Here is a 21,106-nt window from a genome sequence, read left to right on the forward strand (position 1 = left end):
CAATACCTTTTGCCATAAACTGGAAACGAAGGCACACAACAACAACAATTACAATAAATTGTACACTAGCAAGAGCAAGGACATTTCTATACCACTTACCAATGTACTAAGCTGTTTACAAAGAGTGAGCTAATTGCCCCCAATGAGCTAGGTACTCATTTTAGCAACCTACAGAAGGATGCCAGGCAGAGTCAACCAGGAGACCCTGGCTGGTATTGAACTCACAGATTGCGTGGTTTGTGAGTGAGTGGCTGCAGTGCAGGCATTTAACCACTGTGCCACCCACCAGGGCTCACAGGCAAATAAGAGACCCAGAGATGAGGACTGGGCTAGCGTCACTCTAGCCAGGATAAAAACTTGGAACATATATTCATTTTTTATATATATATAATAACAGGCAAAAGAGATGCCCAGACATGAAGGGCTGGGCTATGGCCACTCTATTTGGGAGTGTGTGTGTGTGTGTGTGTGTGTGTGTGTGTGTGTATATATATATATATATATATATATATATATATAATAAAATATGATTATAATAATAGGCAAAAGAGATGCCCAGACATGAGGGAGTACTGGGCTATGGCCACTGGAGTCGGGATCATAATTCATTCTCTCTCTCTTCATAATAAGCTATGATAGTAACCACCAGGTGTAGCCTAGGGCAAAGGGGATGCCCAGAGGTGAGGCCTAGTCCTGGGCCTTGTCTGTGAGCCCATTCTAGAGTCCCAGGAGGAGGAGGAGAGGGGCCCAATGGCTCCCTTCCTGGCTGCTGCCACCTATTGGCTGCTGGGGGCCTCTCTCTCTCTGGGCAGAGCCGGAGGAGGAGGAGGAGGAGACTGGAGCAGAGGCTGCAGCAGCAGCAGCAGGTGGTTCTCCCTCTCTCTAGTCTCTCTTGGCTGCTCTGGGGCCAGCAGCGCCATGCCTCTGGGCCTGAGGGGGAAGAGGCGAGGGCAGCCCAAGGAGGCGAGGGCGACGCTGGTGGAGGGCGAGGCCCCCTTGGCCAGCCATGGCAACGGAGGAGCAGGAGCAGGGAGAGGGGAGGCTGGGGCTGGGGCTGGTGCCGGTGCCTCGGCGGGGCCCCCCGTCCGCCTGGTCTTCCACACGCAGCTGGCCCACGGCAGCCCCACCGGGAGGGTCGAGGGCTTCGCCAGCGTCAGGGAGCTCTATGCCAAGATAGCCGCCGCCTTCTACATCGCCCCCGAGGAGGTAAGGAGGGTCAAGGGTGCAGCGCAGCCACACTGGGGAAATAACCCGCTTTGGCACCGCTTTAACGCTCTGGAATTCTGGGAGTTGCAGTTTGATGTTTGTTTGTTTGTTGTTTTTCCTGGACAAAAGCTTAAAGAATTCATGCTCCTTAGTCCTGCTCCAAATGGAGGGCATTTGGGAATTCCTCCTGGACAGAAGGATGACATGGAGGACATGTCCTGGAAAAGGAGGACGTGTCTGGTGGTCACCCTGCTGAGGACCCCTGAGGGAAACCTTTGGCCACTTCATTTTGTGCTCCTTGGAGAGAGACTCTTTCTAGGGCTGCATCCTCACTTCCAGAAATGATCCAGTTTGAGACTGCTTCAACTGCTGTGGCTCCTTATGGAATATGGAGAAGTGGAGTTTGTTGGGGCACCAGAGCTCTCTGACAGAGAAGGTTACATATCTCACCAAACTACACATCCCAGGATTACGTAGCGTTGCGCCATGGCGGTTAAAGCGGTGTCAGACTGGATTATTTCTGCAGTACAGATGTGGGGATTATTATTATGCTGTTACTTGTCTTGACTGGCTTTGCATTCCAGCCCTCAAGAAACTCTGGTGCCACAACAAACTACTGTTCCAAGGATTCCATAGTATGGAGCCATGGCAGTTAAAGCGGTGTCAAACCAGGTTATTTCTGCAGTGAGGATGCAGCCCAGGTGTCACCCAGGCATCATGTGTGAAGGGCCAGGTGGGCAGCCAGTATGTGCTACTGGTTTGGGGTATGCAGCCAACTGCAGGGTGGTTTGCTCCAGTTTATAGGAAAACAAGAGCAAGTGTGGTTTGAACATTGAAGTGGGACCCTGGGAGGCCAGGGTTCGAATTCCCACTCACCCATGGAAACCCACTGGGGGATCTTGGGGATGTCACACTCTCTCAGCCTCAGAGATGCAATGACAAAGGCAATCCCTCCCTGAAGAAGCTTGCCAAGAAAACTCCATGATAGCTTTGGCTTGTTGTTGTTGTTGTTGTGTGCCATCAATTCATTTCCTAAGATGGACCTATTGTGGGAAGTTTCTTGACAAGTTTCTTCAGAGAGGGTTTGCCATGGCCATCCTCTGAGGCCGAGAGAGTGTGACTTGTCTAAGGTCGCCCAGTGGGTTTACACAGCTGGGATTCGAATCCTGGTCTTCAGGCTAGATTCGTAGTCCAAGGCTTAAACCATCACACCTCACTTGGTATCAAGGCTTGCCTTAGGGTCGTCGTAAGTCATAAACACACAAGAACAAATAGGAAACAGTAGGGTCTGGCTCCAACATTTTTCTCCATCTAAATATGGGAGCAGGCTGTGCGGATTAAGAGAAAAACAAGCCTTTTTCATCTGCTCAGAAGCCAAAGTCCACATACATCTAAGCCTGGGGATTGCTTTCCTTTTCTAATGGAGGAATTGGAGGAGTACATTGAATTGCCCTAATTTATGAGCATTTCACCTGCTCTCTATCCTAGGCTATCCATCCTTCACATGAAAGCTTAAGGTATTTTAGGGGGAAACGGTCCACTAATCCTCAGGGATAAACTCTCTTAGGCTGAATCCACACTGCAGAAATAATCTAGTTTGACACTACCTTAACTTCCATGGCTTCATCCTATGGGATCCTGGGATTTGTAGGTTTGTTGTGGTACCAGAGCTCTCAGACTGAGAAGGCTAAACATCTCACAGAACTACAAATCCCAGAATCCCATAACAATGAGCCATGGCAGTTAAAGTGGTGTCAAAATGCATTATTTCTGCAGTGCAGATGCAGAGTTCAAACAAAGACAAAAGCTTGGTTGGGGAAAAAAAGGTGTCTCTGAGCAGAGGAGGAGTGAATTTCTTTGTGTTTACTATAGGTCAGTACTGTGTTTCTGTGATACTTGCCCATCTGATATTACCAAACAGCAGCTCAAGGTGTTGTTAGGATCAGTACAGAAAAACACAAGCTCAGGAATGTTGCACAGCATCCAGCAAAACTCTGTTGCTGCATTCATAATGTGCCTCTTTGGAAGTAATTTCTACAACATTCAAGAGAGATTTTACTTCTAAGTAAACTCACTTCAAATTGCAGCCTCCCCTTTTCTCTTTTTTCCTGACATTGCTTCTGATCCTGGTCTTTTAAGGTGTAAGGAAATCACTTGTGTGGGGAAAAATGCCTTCTGGATCGCATGTGAATTGTGTGTAATATTCCAGGATGCCATCATTTGTAATTCCTTTTTTTTTTCTATGTGGGGATCTAAAAGGGTAAAAATTTGGACATCCCTACATACTTTTACTCTATATGTCTGGATGAAGTGAGGATTCTGGTTAGAACTGGGAGCAAATTTAGAAATGTGAATAATAATTTTAAGTGTATCAAGTGCAAATGTCACACATGGCTTTATATCAGACTTAAGTCTTGATCTACTGAACAGTAGAGCTGTTCGGAGACAACCAAAATCATTATGATGCGTGAACAGAGACCCAAATAATGGTTTTATCTCCCTCAGAGACATAAGTGGTATAATAAACACTTTCCCCTCTGTTAATGGTTTCTTAATATTTGAGGTGCATTGCCTTTTCCTGTCCAATAGCTCGATGAGTCCTCCAGCAGTTGTTCTGAATAAAATATAGTTCCTTTTTATGATGGCATTATTCAAATTTCTGGGAAAGGACAATTTTCTTTAAAGTTTACAAAACTTCAGTCAAGGTTGCAAATGGCAAACTGCATAATTTTCTTCCTTTATCCAAGTTGTTGTGGTTGTCCTGTTTGTGTAGCTTGAAGCGTTTGAAAAAGGAGCAAGTCTGAAGATGTGTAATTATACTCCCGACTACACGGATCGTTTTCCCTCGGCATTGCAGCTTGTCACAATAGTATCTCTTCTTTATTATCATGAAGAACAATACGGCCTTTGAAAGACAGTGAAGTTTTCCTGAGTGACAAAGAATTGCAAAAGTTATTTCACACCAGACATGGTTTTGAGCATTGCAAATACTACCATGCCAGCAGTTTTCAGTGCACAGAATGGAGCGGTTCTTATTATTACTTTTCCTGCTTAATTAGCAGGAAAACTTAATTAACTTAATTACATTTAATTAATTTAATTTAAAACTGTCCATCCCTTTTAATTTAATTAAAAGGGACGGACAGTTGCCTAGCTCATTAACAAGCAATTTAACTAGAAATTTACTGTTGTACACCAATAATTCTGACTGGATATAGTTCTCATTACTTGTTTTAAAAATCCAGGAGACAAACCAGAAAGCAGCTGAAGCCAACTTCATTCTTCAAACATTCCTTTTAATTATACCATTAATTATAATAGTTTTTCAGTGTGGGCAGCTATTTTTGGTTAAATTGGTTTCAGACCATTAGGTTTGTATAACAAATAAGTGTTGTTGAATAGGGCTGAACAGAGGTTCTCCAATCATGTAGAAATAGGGAGTTGGGGTCAGATCAAAAGCAAAAAGGACAAGTGATGTGGATACATAGTGCAGAATTCACTCACCCGTGCTTTTCACTTCAGCCAAGACAGAATACAAAGCTGTATGCGATGAAAATATTTACTAGTGGAATGGATACTACTGGAGAAGCTGGTTTACCTCTCTCTGTTCCTGCAAACTCTCAGATCTGTTTGGATGTTCGTTTTGGGGACTTCTGGAGCAATTTTGGGTCTGGACTGTAGGGTTGCTGCAGGGACGAAAGCAAGGAGAGGTTCCATTGCATGAGGAAATGTCTAGTTATGTCACATTGGAGGCAAGGCACCCAAACTAGTATCTGCTGTTCAGTCAGTATATTTCATATATTACACCTCCTTTTTGAACATAATAGGTTAGTATTTAAACATACATGACTGCCACTATCACTCTTGTTTGGTTCTAAGAATATATGTTGGACACTTGCAGTGCATTACAGCCATTGGCTCTTAATTCATGCAGCAGAAGGTACTTTTAATGGAGTGTGCTGCACAATTTTTATGTTTTAAATGTTTCAAACTGTTTTATCTTTGTGTTTTTAATAGCATTCTTTTGTTCATTTTTTAAAAAACTTTACCATTATTACTTTTTAACTACTAGTTTTCCACTATTGGTTTGCTGAATTTTGTTATTGTAGTATCTCTGCTTTGACTTTTCAGAGGCATCACCACATATTATAGATGGGCTCAAATATTGGATCCACGCTATTAAAAAAACCATTGCTATGGATTCGTGTTGACAGCTCAATTTACAATAAAATAACTAAACTCTCATTTGTTTTGCTTATTTGAATTAACAGGAGACTTTTATTGGGTGACTCAGATTTCAGAATTATTGTTCATAGTAAGGTATGCATGTGTTTGTAAATCTGTTTATTTTTTTCTCAAAGGGCAGTGAGTACATCCACCCTTTTCCCCTGTCCATGTTTTCTGTCATTAGTCAAAATATTGTGGTTTGATTGCTGTAGCTGAGAGAGACTGCTGTAGCTGAGAGAAAACAGACCTTGTGGGGAGCATGTCATTTACTAACATGTCACTAATTCTTTATAAAGGTGAGATTGGACATATTGTGGAAATCAATCTACCTAGGTACTCCATCCATTAGATAATTAAGCAGTATTGTTTCCATTCCTCTACATACCTGGCTTCATCATCTCCATTTCTTGTTGGACTTGTGCCTGTGTCCTCTGCCTCCATTGATTATCTGTCTGTGTCTCGTGTGATTTATTCCTGACCTTACGACAAACAGCTCTTGCAGTCAGCATCTCATCCTGTCTCCTATTTGACCAGTGCTTCATTTTTAGTTTTTTTTTTATTTTAAAAGAAAGTTAGCATTTATTACACATACACAATAAGAATACAAGCAAAGCTTCTCTTGCACTTTTTGCGTTATCTGTGAATGCTGTTGTTGAATATGTTGTAGAAATATACATGTTAAGTTGCACGTTTTACAGCATTCTACAGTATTATTTAGACGTGTTAGCCGTTAAATGGAAGTAAAATCAATTAAAGCCTTAGATGTGAAATACTCTCCACTTCAAGTTCAAATTACTCCCATTAATGGGAATATATATTTTCATGCTGGTTAGTGTTGACACAGTTTAAATTATTGGACAATAATTTATTGAGCAGTGATGCAGTTAGATAACTTTAGAGTCTGAACGTACTAGTTATAATGGACTTTTTCTTTATATCGTAATATTAAGTTATGTACTCTAGCCCTTTTGTGTTTGGGGGCATTTCTGCTCAATTCTGTTAACTTGTCTGCCCCGAAGACCTGCTCAATCTTAGCTACAAGCAGCTAGTAATAATAAACCCAGAACTTTTTTTCTTCCTTCATGATGGTAAGCAATTACTGTTTTAAAAAGGTGGATTCATCATCAGTCCCTAGCCAAGCCATAAGGTGGATAGTGGTCTACAGGAAGTTGCAGTCAATATAAGAAGGGAAATGCTAGAACTGCAGAACAAAACTCTTAGCAGTATGGCTTGTCCAGAGACGGATGATGAACCAAACATTTTTAAAGGAGGCTGCACTGGGAGTAACAACAAAAGGAGGGGACAATGTTGAGTCAGCAGAAATTCCTTCTGAAGTATGTATGTGCTCTAGTTCCATGAGTCTTTTACAATATCTGTAAGAAGGGCATAGATGAAAGTGAATTAAAGAAGGACTTTGTTTGCTTTCTATTAAGAGAAGTATGAGTTGGATCCTCCAAAGCTAAAATGGAATTAACTTCTGGAATTCTGGCAATGGGATTTTAAAATAAGAAATTAGATGAAAAAAAGAAACCTGGCCAACTGATGTTCCTTATATTAGAAAAATCTGTCATATAAATGTATTTCAAGGCATTTTTTTTTTAAAAAGTAATGGTTATGTTTTCCAGTGCTTTTGGAAACACTGTGGAGATAAGGGGACATATAGTGAGCTAAGAGCAGAGATTGAGATTGGAAGTTACACAGATTAATACTAGGATCTGATGAATTGAACTGTGCCTATGAAATCTTAGGCTAGAAATCCATCATTGCCTGTTGATACTAGGATATGATAGGTTTAAATATATTTGTAAACTCTCAGTTTCTTTTTTGTCTCAGTCTAAATATTAGGATTTTTGAGAAGCTTCCACTCATGAACCACTTGAATGAGAAAGTGGACACTAGTAATACATACTTCATGTGTCTCCGTGTAGAAGGAGGGTTCAGGAAGCATATAATATCTGTTCTAACTCAACAGCATTGGACACTAAAAAGTTTTCCAAGCCAGTGGCATACCTAGTATATTTGACATAATGCAAATCATTTTTTAAAAATTCCCTCCCCCTTCAGCAGCCTTTTCTGAGTCTGGCGGAGCTACTGGCTGCATGGCAAAAGGAGGGATTCTATTGCTCAGCCAGCAGAGTCACCAGAACCAGAAGGCAGCCCACTCCTTCTGATGGCCGCTGGTAGAGTGGGCTGCTGTTGCTACCATGCTGTCTTTTTGGGTCTGGGGAAGCTGCTGGCCAGGCAGCAAAGGGAGAAGACTCTTTTTACTGCCTAACCAGCAGAGCTGCCAGACCCGAAAGGCAGCTGAGTCCTACCAGTGGTTGCTCCTGCCACCCCACAGCCTTTCTGGGTCCTGCTGGGCAAACAGGAGAAGGAGGAGACTTGCTTTCCCAGCCAGTCAGCAGAGCCGTCACATGCGAAGGCAGCTCAGTTTGACCAGTACACCAGGTGCCACCTTCCCAAGATGTCACCCAGTATGGTCCCTATCCCCTGAACACCATGGTTATGCCCTTGCTCCAGGCCCAATTCAGGGTAGTAATACACACCTTTAAAGACCTAAACAGCATAGGTTTGTCCCCTGTTGCCTGAGATGTGGGACAGAGAGTCTACTTTATTAAATAGAATCTGTAATAAGAACAAGGCTTCTGCTTTATATTGCCTGCATGGTTGGAATTCTTTACTAAAAGGAGTATATTCTGTGCTGCATTCTGCTGTCAAGTGTTATAGTTTTTATTCCAACAGACTTGTGCCACTGATGGATGCTAGGGGCAAAGTGGGTTGCATCTAGACTTAGCCAAGCTTATACTGTAGTAGCCAGATCCAAGAAATAATTACAGGCAGCCCACTAAAACAGAGGAATGAGTAGATCCAGAAGCAACAACAACCATTAACATCCAAGGAACTATATTATGAGAGCTCAGACTTCTTTAGACCAATCTGGAACAGTCTTTAGTGAACTTTAATACAGTCAGCTCTCTGTATCCACAGATTCTGTATCCACAGATTCAACCATCCACAGCTTGAAAATCTAGGTATGCTTTTTAAAAAATATATAAATTCCAAAAAAGCAAATCTAGATTTTGACATTTTATGTAAGGGACACAGTTTTACTATGCCATTGTATATAAAGGGATTTGAGTATCCATGGATTTTGGTACTCGAGGAGGGTTCTGAAACCAAACTCCAGTGGATGTCAAGAGCCTAAATTGTGTAATGCTTTTTATGTTGGAAATAGTGGAATTATTCAGTTATTCATTTAATTCACTCATTCAAACATGGCATTATTACATATAATAATAATTTTCAGCAGTCTAGAATTCTTTGGAAAAGGTTTAAAATTATATTCTGTTTTTAAATACATTTATTTGCATTGGTTGCTTATTTTCACTGTGTATAGCTCTCGACTTGTTTTCACTGACAGTAAAATTAACAGGCACCAACCAATAGTCTGCATTGGCTACTTAGTTATACAGTATATGTGTAGCAAAATACAGTAATATCTCCTGGCCCAGCCGCCCCCAAGCCAGCAGCTACATTGGGTAAAGAGTGTTTGTTCAGCTGCTGATTGGGATGCAAGAAATAGGATATTTTCTGCCTTCTCCCGTCAAAGAGTTAGGTTGCAACAAGGAATTGCAACAGGGATCCTGCTTCTGAGTGTTGCAGCCTTGCTCCTTGGCAAGAGGGGAAATGCATTCTGTTCGCACCTTGTTCAGAAACTGAATGGACCTCATTCGCCTGGTGCAGCTTCTGGCTGTTAAAGTGGGCTTCTGGCTATTAAAGGTGGACTGTGACTATGTAGGATAGTGAATGTGTAGGATTTATGACTGCAACACAGAATTCTGCAACACAGGATGCCAGCCAGGGATTTTATAGAGTCAGAATGATCAATTACAACTTTCACTGAACACATCACCCTGATCTCTACATCATTTAAGCTAGAATGTTTTTGAATTCTATCTTGAGCAAATAGCAGCTGTGATGTTGTACACCGCTTGATCACTCCTGCATAGCTCCCCTGCCAGCAGGAGTGGTTAAACAAGTCAGGGCCTTTCTGTTATTTGTTGGTTTAGTTTGGTGTCTTAAATAGGATTTCCCACCAACATGAACCAAGACACAACCCTGGTTTATGATTCTAGTTTGCTAGGAGTGGAACAAGCCATATATTATGCTTCAGGTGTTTTGGACTTCAACTCCCAGAAGCCTGTCCATCATGGCCTATAGTCTGGGATTCTGGGCGCTGAAGTCCAAAACATCTGGAAGGCCAGAGTTTTGGAATCACTACTTTAAACAAACCACAGATATTGGCCTCAGTCTAACAGTCCATTAGCATAGTGTTAATACCCACATATGCCACAGCAGCTCTGTGCAATGCACATGCAGAATAGCAATATTTTGAAGAACACAGCACAATACACAATCTCAATGCAATGTATAAGATGCACAACCACAATGTGTAATCACCATGTAAAGTGTGGGATGCCAAATCATAATGGGAAATATAGGATGCACAACCACAGTATGTAATCACAGTGCACACTGCACAACCACAAAATGCAGTCACAAGATAAACTATAGGATCCACAATCACAATGTGTAATCACTATGTAAAGTATAGTATGCATAACCAAAATGTACAGTTTGTAAAAACAGATGCACATGCTGTTTGCTCAGCTCTGCTCCCAATGCTATTAAGAGAATACATCTATTGTACAATTGTGACTTTTTGGTCATGCATGCATAGCATGATTTCTGCATGCATATGATTTCCAGCCAGAGATCCTCTGGCTTGTTTTTACTGTTGGCAGGAGGAGGCAACATGTTAAGACTGAGCAACATGCACTAACATGCTTGTTTGTTCACAACGAGCTATTTCTTAAATATTTTTTGGAAAATCTAACATATTGTGATGTGTGACCCTGCCCTTTGATATATATTCCATCCCTTAGCCAAGAGGGGTAAACTATGGGGAAAAAAAGGAGAATATATGCTCAGTATGGGGACTTACGTATAACTACAGTGGGCCCTTGGTATCCACTGTAGTTTGGTTCCAGGACCCCTGTGGATACCAAAATCTCAGTGGGATAGTAAAATGATGTCCTTTATATAAAATGGCAAAATCAAGGTTTGCTTTTTGGAATTTATATATATATATTAAATATTTTCAAGCTGTGGATGGTTGAATCTGTGGATAATAAATCTGTGCATATGGAGGGCTGACTGTATTATGCTTTACTTTTGTGCTACTTTTTTGTTGTCAAACTCCTTTGGAATTTGAATTACTTTTTGGGAACGCAGAGGAAAATGTTTTGCTACATTGGCATTCCTGTCTTACGTAGAAATGGGGAGGGGGGGAATGATTAAAGTTCTACATGGACTGATGTCTTTATAGAGGGAGATGGCATAAAACTGTCTGGAGGTGGAGGCTGCAGTCTGTATGTACTGCCCAGCTGTAGTTCTAAATAGAGTTTTGTGGTCTCATATTTCTAGATATCACATTTCTTTTCTCCTGCCAGTTTTATCTAGCAAAGGTGTGAAACCAGTTATGAGACAAGGTGAAAGTTATGAGGCTTTTCCTTTAAGGAAAAATATCCTTTATTTCATAGGAAAAGGGACAGGAATGTTGTGATTTTCTTAGACAAAATTATGAGGCTTAGCAACACTAATATCTGAGAAGCTTGGACTAAGGGGCTTATGTTGCGACCCTTTGTTCATGAATATTTTATTGGAGATGGAGAAACATAGAGCCACATTTTTGTCACGGCTATAAAGCTTTAATCACATGAAAATCTTTGTATTAACTGATTACGGATTAAAATTTCTGAGAAAGAAATATACATTCCATGTGTAAGCCATATAGAGGAATGCTTTTTTCTTTCTCTGCCAGACCAAGTACAAAAAAAGACTTACAATGGCTTTTCATTCTAGTTTATATCTAAAACTTGTGGATATTTCGTATAAATATATGTCTTTCCTTCTATGAATGATCACATTTACCATTATAACAAGCAATGTATTCAAAATCATTTTAAGGGGGGGAAATAGAAGTTTTTTTCCAGAAACAGCATGCAAAATATAATAAAACAATTAAAAGTACATTTAAATTAACATAAAAGTGACCTACAAAAATAGCAATAAAATAATTTCATATTGAGCCAGCCATTCTTAAACTATTAATGCTCATTTGAAGTCAACTTGTGTTGATTATAGCTCTAAGAAGTGGAAATGGCTCATATTTGAAATGATTTTGCTTTTTATTGTTTTAATGTGAGAGAGTACACTTTATATTACACAATCCTAAACTAATGGAAAATAAATGGTAAATGTGGTTTTTCCTTTTTAACAACTCATAACAACTATTGTTTGCTAATTTGTAAAATGTTATTTCCCCTCCTAAATCTTCAAAGTCAATCTACATTGAAGTTTTGGTAATGTGCAAGTATGTACATTCAGTCTATTAAATCCTGAATTGTTAACCCTGGAAAGGGGAATTGAGAGATTACAAGGCACATCTACAATTATTACTTTGTAAATAATATAGTTCATACGTGTGAAAATTCACTCATTCACCAAAAGCACTGAAAAAGTAGGAGCAGATTTGTTTCTTGCAAAACAATTGGACATAGAATTGACTAGAAATATAGTACATAACTGAGCTGCTACAGAATCTAGGCACCTGCTATTATTATTATTATCATTGTTATTATTGAAACTTTAAAGGCCAGGCAAACTAATGATCCAAATAGGTACCAGGTGGCATACCTAGAGTATGGATAAAAACTGGTCACGCTGTTAATATGACAAACCTTAAACATCACCCTCCCATTTGAGCTTCCAATACAGGGACACACCCTCTCTGATACTGGAGGGGGAAGATTATGTATTCCTATATCAGTAGAGCGGGAGAGAAGCTCCCACCTTTCCACTTGCTCAGCATCCTGTATATTTTTTATACCCGTCTATCATTTCTCCTCTTACATTGCTCCTTTCCCCCCATAAGCTTAAAGAATCCAAACCATTGTAAAGAAAACCACATTGGACCCCATATTGAAAGAAAAGCAGAGTATACATTGCCTGGTGGTGCATTTGTTAAATGCCAGCACTGCAGCCACTCACAGCCACAAGGTTGTGACTTTGATCTCAGGCAGGACTCCAGGATACACTCAGATCTCCATCGTATCATAGGTTGGTAAAATGGGTACACAGCTTGTTGGGTTACATATTGTAAACCTCTTAGGGAGTGCCAGTTCACTCATAAGCAGTACAGAATTGTACTTGATATATTGCTTGCTATTGCTATAAATTAAATTAAAAAATCATAAAGAAATCATAAAGTTTCATCGAGTACCTCGATTAAAAAAAATATTTCACAGTTCATACCATCATAAATTCATTAGGCTTTAAGAAGTCACAAAACACTTTGTTTCTGTTGTAATGGATTAACATGGCCACTGCTCTGAAAAAAAGTTTTAGTATCTCTTGACATATGAAGTTGCTACTTTTCTGACAGACGATGACCTAACCTAATTAATGTTTGGCAATTGATTACAATCAGTTTTGATAAGCATAGAAAGGGTGAAACACAGTTTGACTTAAGAAGTGGGCAAAAATGAAAGGTGCAGGTTGTTCTTCATGTGTGGCATTATACACTGGCACACAGCCTACATGTAAGCAAGCTGTAGTAGGCTATAAATTGCCCAATATAATTGTACAATGGCATGCACTTGATATTAAGCACTGCTCTCTCTTTTTGCCAATGTGTGCACAGCTTTGTTCTCATTTAAAGTAGTTTAACATAACTGATTTTTAATGGGACCTTCTTTGTATTACTGTAAGTGAAATCTAAAACCACACCAAAGTTTTATGATTCACTCCAGGAAGTACAAAGTTTATTGCAGATGAAAGTCCTTGGTTGAAGCATTACTTTCAACAGCAATAAAGACTTGTTTTTAAAGTTTAACAAGGTCAGGCAATCTAGCAGTACTTTCTAGCAGAGTCTGTAAAGTTACTTTTATGGAGAGTTGATATAATGTCATACCGAAGTCATCTATAGCTGATCAGCGACAGGATGATGATCTGGGACACTCAGTTATAGGTGTCTTCATCATATCATTGTATTTATTCTTCTTAAAAGTAACTTTACAAACTCTACTTTCTAGTGACATGGAAATTATACTTGTTGTATATATAGAGAAACTCATGCTATGACTCAATTATGTTTGTAAGAGGCATAGGATACCCAAAGAAAAGCTTCCTAATTCTAAAGAGAATGGGAGGAAATGTTACTTGGATTTTTATACTGTGATTTTGGAGGCAATTAAAACTTGGGTTTGAGTATCGCAAGAACAGTAAATAATTTAAAGAAGAGTTATAGAACTGGACAGTCTGGATATCTTATGGCTTCATTCTATGCCCCACTGCATTCAGATACTAGATTACAGGTATGGCATTAGGTCTGAAAACAGCATTTAGGCCATAGAGGAAGCTATTCAAGTACTAGAGCCTGGAAGTAAGTCAAACAATTAATGACATTAGCAGCAGACTAGTAAAGAGAAAGGAATTCTGTGTCACCTTTAAGACTAGGAGTCTCCCTCCTTGGAAGTCTTTAAACAGAGGCTTGATGGCCATCTGTCGGGGATGCTTTGATTGTGATTTCCTGCATGGCAGAATGTAGTTGGACTGGATGGCCCTTGTGATATCTTCCAACTCTACAATTTTATGATTATATGATTCTAGCCAATTCAATTCAGCATAAGCTTTTGTTGACTTACAGACCAAGCATCTGAAAAATGGGCTGTTGTCCATGAAAGCTTATGCTGAAATAAATTGGTTAGTTCTCAAGTTAGAGAGAGGGTTCCTTTATTCTTCTCTTTTTATACTGGAACAAATTAAGAGCCATATCTTTGAAAAATACATCATTCTTACTTGTAGTAGTGACAAGTGCATAATGATGTATGTTTTCCTTGAACACCAATTTATTTGAACACCGATGTTCTTGATGCAACAACTTTACCCACCTTACTGGGAAATAACATTTGTATATTCCGTTGAGGCTGAGAATTTTCCATGGGCTCCAAGGAAGAGTAAAAAAAAAAACAGCCAATAAGGTTCATCCAAGTGGGACTGGAAAAGCCAGAAACAGAGGTTTCAATCTGGTGCTCCCCTCACTAGTCAGTTTTGGATATTTTTCCCTTTGCTGCCTTTCTTTGTTTTCCTGTTAATGATTTGGGGGCTTTCTTTTGTGGCACATTTGAATTGTAATAAATCTTTAATTTTATCATATTTTTGAGAGGTTTTAGCATGGGGCCCTGATTTTGTTGCTGAGAGATGGGGCCTCTGTGTCCTTCTGATGTGGTTGAGGTCCCCTTATGAGAACTGGGATTATGCTCACCTTGGGTAGCAGAGGAGCCACGTAGTGGTTTCTGCCCATGTGGAATCCCACACCTGTCATTCCAGAAGGTGGCTTGGGTGAACTGGTTGCCCTTCTGAAAACATGGGTGATTCTGTCCCATCAGTTGCCAGGAGGATTGACCGATGCCTTGTTTCAGAGCATGCCAATCTCTGCATTGGACTGGTTAGTTCAGTTGTAACCAATACAAGTTGTGGCCTGTTTTATCCCAGGATATGTCATTATTGCTAAGTAGAGCCTCAATTGCTGCTGAGCCCACAATAATCAGTGTTTACTCTTTATTGAGAAAAAGAAACATACACATTATTTTGAGGCTTACTGAGAGCAATTTGTGGGTTTATTTTTCTATTTTTAATGGATTGGAAAATTATAAGCCTCTTTTAAAATGCTATATTAATACAGTGTTACTAATGCATCCTCCAAGAACACTTATAGTTGATGCACTATCCATTTGTAAAGTAAAGACTGTGGTAACTCTTTAGCTATTTTCAGTAACATTTCTGAGTTCTACCCAATATTTTGGGAAGGCATTGATTGCGTTGACACTAGGGCAAGCCGAAGTGGGAGGCTGAACTGAAATAATTTTTGAAAGAGTGTCTGTGTCAGTCACAGAGGAAGAGAAAAAATTGAATATTCTGTGCATCTGAGTGGATCCCTGGGACCACCATTCAGCCCACAAAGCCATTTTTCCAGCCCTTGGCCCTTCCAGCTTCCCAAATCATCCGTTATCTCGCCTATTGAGAAGCTCTGCCCCCTACTTGCATAGCTCCCAATCTTGCCACTGCTTGCAGTTGAAGTCTAATTCCTCCATGTACAGACAGATATTACAATTATGGGATTTAACATTTAGACAGTAATGTTTTTAGATATAGGAAAAAAAAGTGTATAACCTGTGAGCCAGTGCCATGTGTGGTTTGAGTGTTGGACTACAACTCTGGAGACCTGGGTTTGAATCCTGACTTGGCCATGTAAACCCACTGGGTAACCTTGAGCAAGTCACACTCTCTCAGCCTTAGAAGATGGCAATGGCAACCCCCTCCCTGAGAAAACTTGCCAAGAAAACCCTGTGATGGGTTCATCATAAGTCTGAAACAATTTGAAGGTACGTAACACACACACACACACACACACACACACACTATGATAGATAATTAATGAAAAATAAATAAGGATAAAATAATGTAGGGAGGAGAAAATGGAATACAATTGGTCATGGATTCAAACATCCAGGGCTTGAAAATATTAATACAGTACATGTATATATACATTCCAAAAAGCAAACCTTGATTTTGCCATTTTATACACTATTTTACAACACCCTTATATTTAATGGGACTTGAGCATCCATGGATTTTGGTATCCACAGGGAGTGTTGGAACCAAAACCCCAGCAGACACCAAAGACCCACTGCCCACTGTACATATTTCAGTGGCAGTTAGAGGAAAGAGGGAAGTCTTGGTTTAATGAGTGGTAGAGAGGGAGAAAGGGGATATAGTATACGTTGTAAGGATTGATGTCCTTTTTTGTGGTTGTAAGTGCTTACGCATTTAGGTTTATGTTATTGTCTGTGTAAATATGTATGGTGTTTTTTTAATTTTGAAAACTACTAATAATATTATTTTAAAAAGAAGTCTAGTACCTCTATGCCAGTCTCAGTCCTTATAATAACAGTCTGGATTTTAGATTCCTCCTAGACTTACAGTTTTGTGAGGCAACTGTTTTAGTAGCTAGTTATTTGTGTTATTCACTAGTTCTTTGTGTTATCCACTCTAGAGTTGTTTCTCAATATGGAGTTTTCAATTATGGAGTTGTTTCTCAATATGATCATTATATATGCTTTAATTCTGGTGAGTTCCATAATTTTGCCCATTTTGCCTCCTATGTTTGTGCAGATGACAGAAACCAATGAAGTCAAAGATTTTTCTAGGTTTGCATTCCCAGTACATGTATGAGTTCATATATGTAACTTAAATGAATGAAAAATAGTGAATTTTGGTCTATGACCATAAATAAATGATGATAATGAAGATGATAAAAATATATGCATCCTGAGAGCATATCTGGTAACCACCTACCCCAAACAGCAATTGCATTTCAGGCCAAATTCTGGTTAGATCTTATAGTTATAAACTGTAAAATCAGACAGTGGTTTATTTCCAGTACAGTCAGTACACTTTGGTTGGAAGAGACATGGGCAGGAGTATCAAAATTATACTGAATTTATCCAAAGCAGTCCGTTGCTTGACTTAAGATTGAACAACGTTACCATTTATACCGCTTATAGGGCCCTTTTTGCTCTGGGACACCTGGCCCTGCTTTATTCCTACCTCACACCAGCAAAATCACTTCTATTTAAATAGTAAAACCTCAAATAGCAATCAGCCTTGCTCAAAGGAATACTGAAATGAGGTAGGAAGTCACTGTTATTTTTCTGTACTTCCTTCACTTATACTCCCACTATCAAATTTTGCCATTACTGTTTTTTTCCCCTGTCTTTTTTTTAAGGAATGGCCACCTTTTTGCAAACTGACTTCTTTGTCTCTTGCCTGGAGACTAGAGATTCTAAAACAGATTAGCGCTTTATAGACTTCGCCAGATATTGATTCTCTTTCTGTAAGGACCTATTTTGGAGATTTGCTTATAGCCCTTTTGTCTTGCCTGGAACTGAGGTGTACCCTTGTCTCCTGTTTGGAGATGTCCCATGAAACCCAGAGACTCAGGGCCAGACCCTGAGTTCTAGTAGCCCTAGTCAGCATATACACAATCCTATTTCTGCTTCCATGTGATGTGTGTGTGCATGAACCTTCAAGTTGCCTGTTGACTTACGGCAACCCCATGAATTTCATAGGGTTTTCTTAAGCAACTGGTTTTGCCAGTTACTTCCTCAAATTTATAGCCTGTGATAGATCCTGAAATAGTCCTGTAGTTTGGAGAGATGCTGACTTTCTTTATGGAATGGCTTTTGCAACGAGTTTTCATTTCAGTAAAGGGTCTCAGATTTGACACAGTTGCACAGCTATGGAGATTCTGCATACCAGATACTACAACCTGAATCTGTTGCCTTGAGACCAATATACAGGCCATCCTGTGATGTCAAGGGAGAATGTTTTTCATTGTGAATGGCTGTTTCTGCAAAAATGAATAATATACATTTCCCCTCTTGTCTTGTAGATAATGTTTTGCACTTTGAATACCCACAAAATTGATATGAACAAGCTCTTAGGAGTCCAGATTGGTCTTGAAGATTTTATATTTGCTCATATAAAAGGAATAAAAAAGGAAGTGGAAGTTTTCAAATCTGAGGATTCACTTGGACTTACTATTACTGACAATGGAAATGGATGTGCATTCATAAAGGTAATGATGATGGAATACATGAGTGTGTGAAATGTCTGGGCAGAAATGGAGTAGCAAAATTATTTCAGCGATTCTCTGTTACCAAGAATGATGTAGAGGTGACACTATGGAAAACAGCCCACATCCAAAAGAGAATGGTATGAATGTGAAAATGAGGTATTCATATCGTGACATAAATGGGCTGAAATCCTGTTGTAAGTGCTTATTTTTGCTATGTGCTTTTATTAGAATTCTTCATATAATTGTTTTAAAACTTTTGTATTAGTAGTTTTTAAGGCTGTACTTTGTTTTAATTTGTTGTGAGTTACATGGGTCTGGTGCCAGCAAAAAAAGTGTGATATAATTTAAATAAGTAAACAAATAAACTGCCTCACTTTTACTGTATATACTCACGTATAAGTTGACTTCATGTATAACTCGAGAGCAGGTTTGGGGACCAAAATTATGAATTTTAATATGACCTGTAGATAAGTGAAGGGTCATTATGTGAAGAGAGGAAAGCACCAGTGCCCACTCAGGGGACCAGTTGCCTCTGCCACTGCTGCCACCATTTCCCCACCCAGCCATTTAAAAAGGCCTCTCATCACTCTACTCAGAGAAGGGGATGGTTCCTTTTTAAGTAAAAGTAAAGGCACAGTATTAACTCTTATCAAAAAAGGAACCACCCTTTTTTCTGAGTAGAATGGTGAAAGGCAAGAGCTTAGTCCATCCTGAGAGAAGCTTAAAGAAGAACCAACTCCATCTAGTCTTTCAGTGCTTCTTTGAGGGGAAGCTCCAAAGAGCTACTGCCACTGCCGCCATTTTCCTGTCCAGGCATTCAATGAGGCCAGAAGCGGCACCATGGTGGAGAGAGTAGAGAGTGTTGCTGCTTCTTTTAGGTTCTCCCAGGATCGACAAAGACCTCACCTTTCATCCCTCTACTCAGAGAAGAGTTCCTTTTTTGGGTAATAGTTAAGGTACAGAACTTATATTTTCCTGTGGATACACTGACCAAGTGTTTTGGATGTGGATATTTAGCCTGCTTCTGGTTTTGTAACACTGCTTGAGGATGGACAAGGCATGTGTCTATGTGTCCGTGTGTGGAGCACTTTATTCTAAATAATTGCTACATCTTTCCTATATCCCAGTGCAATAAAAAGCAAGCAAGTGGGCAGCTGTGTGATCAAACTGGATTCGCAATAAAGGGAGCATAGAACAATTGCATAATTTCATGGGCATTGATTTATTGTACGCAACTTTGATGGAAGATCTAAGGCAGGATCTGCAAAGCAGAGACATTTAAAAGGAACTGTCCACATATCTTGGTAAAGAAAAGGGCACTTTGAGCAGCATAGTTGTTCTTCTTTTGGACTGATGGCATTTTGTTGCACAGTTGTTTTTATTTTGTTTCATATGCCATTTTCATTAGCCTAGAATTATTTCAAGGTTTTAAAAAATGAACAATCAGGCTAATGTTTGGTACATCTGTAAATGGATTTGTCCACATTTTCAACAGAAATGTATTGCCTCAGAACATGTATGGAAGAGATTGCGCATTTTACAGTTTTACTGCATAGAAAACTAGTCATCATATACTTTCCAGTGGGACACTCTAGTATAATTCTGTCACTTCTGTTTGAATACAATCATAGAAAGGACCTTCTATTGAAAGGGACCTTTTTAAGTCATTTAGTTCAACCATCTGCAATGCAGCTGTTCTTAAATTGCTTTTGTGAAGCATAGCCTGCCATTATCTGAGGCGGTCTCTTCTAGTTTCATGCAGGTCTTCTCATTAGTCTGATGAAAATCTGCTTTCTTATCATTTCAACTAATTAGATCTAGTCTTGCCCTCAGGAACCATACAGAAAATCTATTTCATGTCCTGTGTGCTAGCCCTTCAAGTATTTGAAGATAGCTATCTTGATTTCCTTTAATCTGTCATCTGTGCTAAACATGCCCATCTTTTTCCAGTTGTTGGTCATGGAACCTATTTTTCAGACACCAGTCTGTATTTATTATTGCCTTTTGGACATGGTCTCTCACAGAGATAGTTCCGGTTCAGTGTAGTTTAAAAGAAAGGGCAACCAACTGCTCCATGATGCATTTGGATTAAATCTATTATTAGTCCCAAAGAGATTATAACTATTAAAATAAAAGAGGATAAAGTTGCAACTAACAAGTCCCATTCATTTCAGTGCATCTTATTTAGTTGGTATTATCATTGGATATAGGCTTTTGTTTATATTCAGTAGCTTATTAAGCATTAAGAGAATATTAGTGAAGTTAGCATAACTATTGCTGGTTTTTTGAGGGGTAAATTTAGGTTTAAATCCAATTTAGTCCTGACTAGAGTAGATCCATTGAATCAGTGGAACATCCCAGTCTTTATTTGCCATTTAGAAATTGATTTAATAGTCTAAATAACAGGGACCAACAATTGGATTTACAGGTGGTCTCAATTTACGTCAGGGTTGTGTTCCTATACTTGCAATGTATATTGAGACTGATGTAAGTGGGAGAGCTAGGTCCATGGGGAGTCACTAGAGACTGGAGAATGTGTTCCAAAGGGGTTTGGCTGAGGTGAGCTGGCTTGGCATTAGATGATGTTAGAGAAGCACACAGACAGGTATGGGTAAGAACGGTGTTCTGCTCCTGTGCCTTCTCCAGCAGCCTTCCTAGGTAAATTAGGTAGGCACATTAGGAAAAAGGCAGAAAGGATATCTCCTGGTCACAGTAGGTCTTCTGCAGCAGGTGCAGGGGGAACTATAGGAGGAAGGTGGCACATCTCCTGTACAGTAACCATCGGTACTGAAAAAAAGCAAAGCAAAATGAAAGACACAAAAGCCCCCCTCCAAAAAACAGCCCTTGAACAAAGTAGCCACTGATTTTTCTCCTCCAGCATGTTGATGATAAGCAGGCTTTAAGATGTCA

At 39.6% G+C, this 21,106-nt stretch overlaps 1 protein-coding gene across 1 annotated transcript in view; it reads left to right on the forward strand.

The window, feature by feature from the left end:
* Positions 1 to 918: 918 nt before the first annotated feature.
* LOC149316444 (PDZ domain-containing protein GIPC2-like) overlaps positions 919 to 21,106 on the forward strand; it is a 43,707-nt gene continuing 23,519 nt past the window's right edge. Inside the window, exons 1-2 of the mRNA XM_089515507.1 lie at positions 919 to 1,206; positions 18,011 to 18,196. Coding sequence (XP_089371633.1) covers positions 919 to 1,206; positions 18,011 to 18,196 — 474 coding nt within the window. The remainder of the gene's footprint in view (positions 1,207 to 18,010; positions 18,197 to 21,106) is intronic.

The sequence above is a fragment of the Sceloporus occidentalis genome, unplaced genomic scaffold, assembly GCF_023333645.1.
Source record: "Sceloporus occidentalis isolate IW3139 unplaced genomic scaffold, rSceOcc1.0.p SCAF_3, whole genome shotgun sequence".
Taxonomy (NCBI): domain Eukaryota; kingdom Metazoa; phylum Chordata; class Lepidosauria; order Squamata; family Phrynosomatidae; genus Sceloporus; species Sceloporus occidentalis.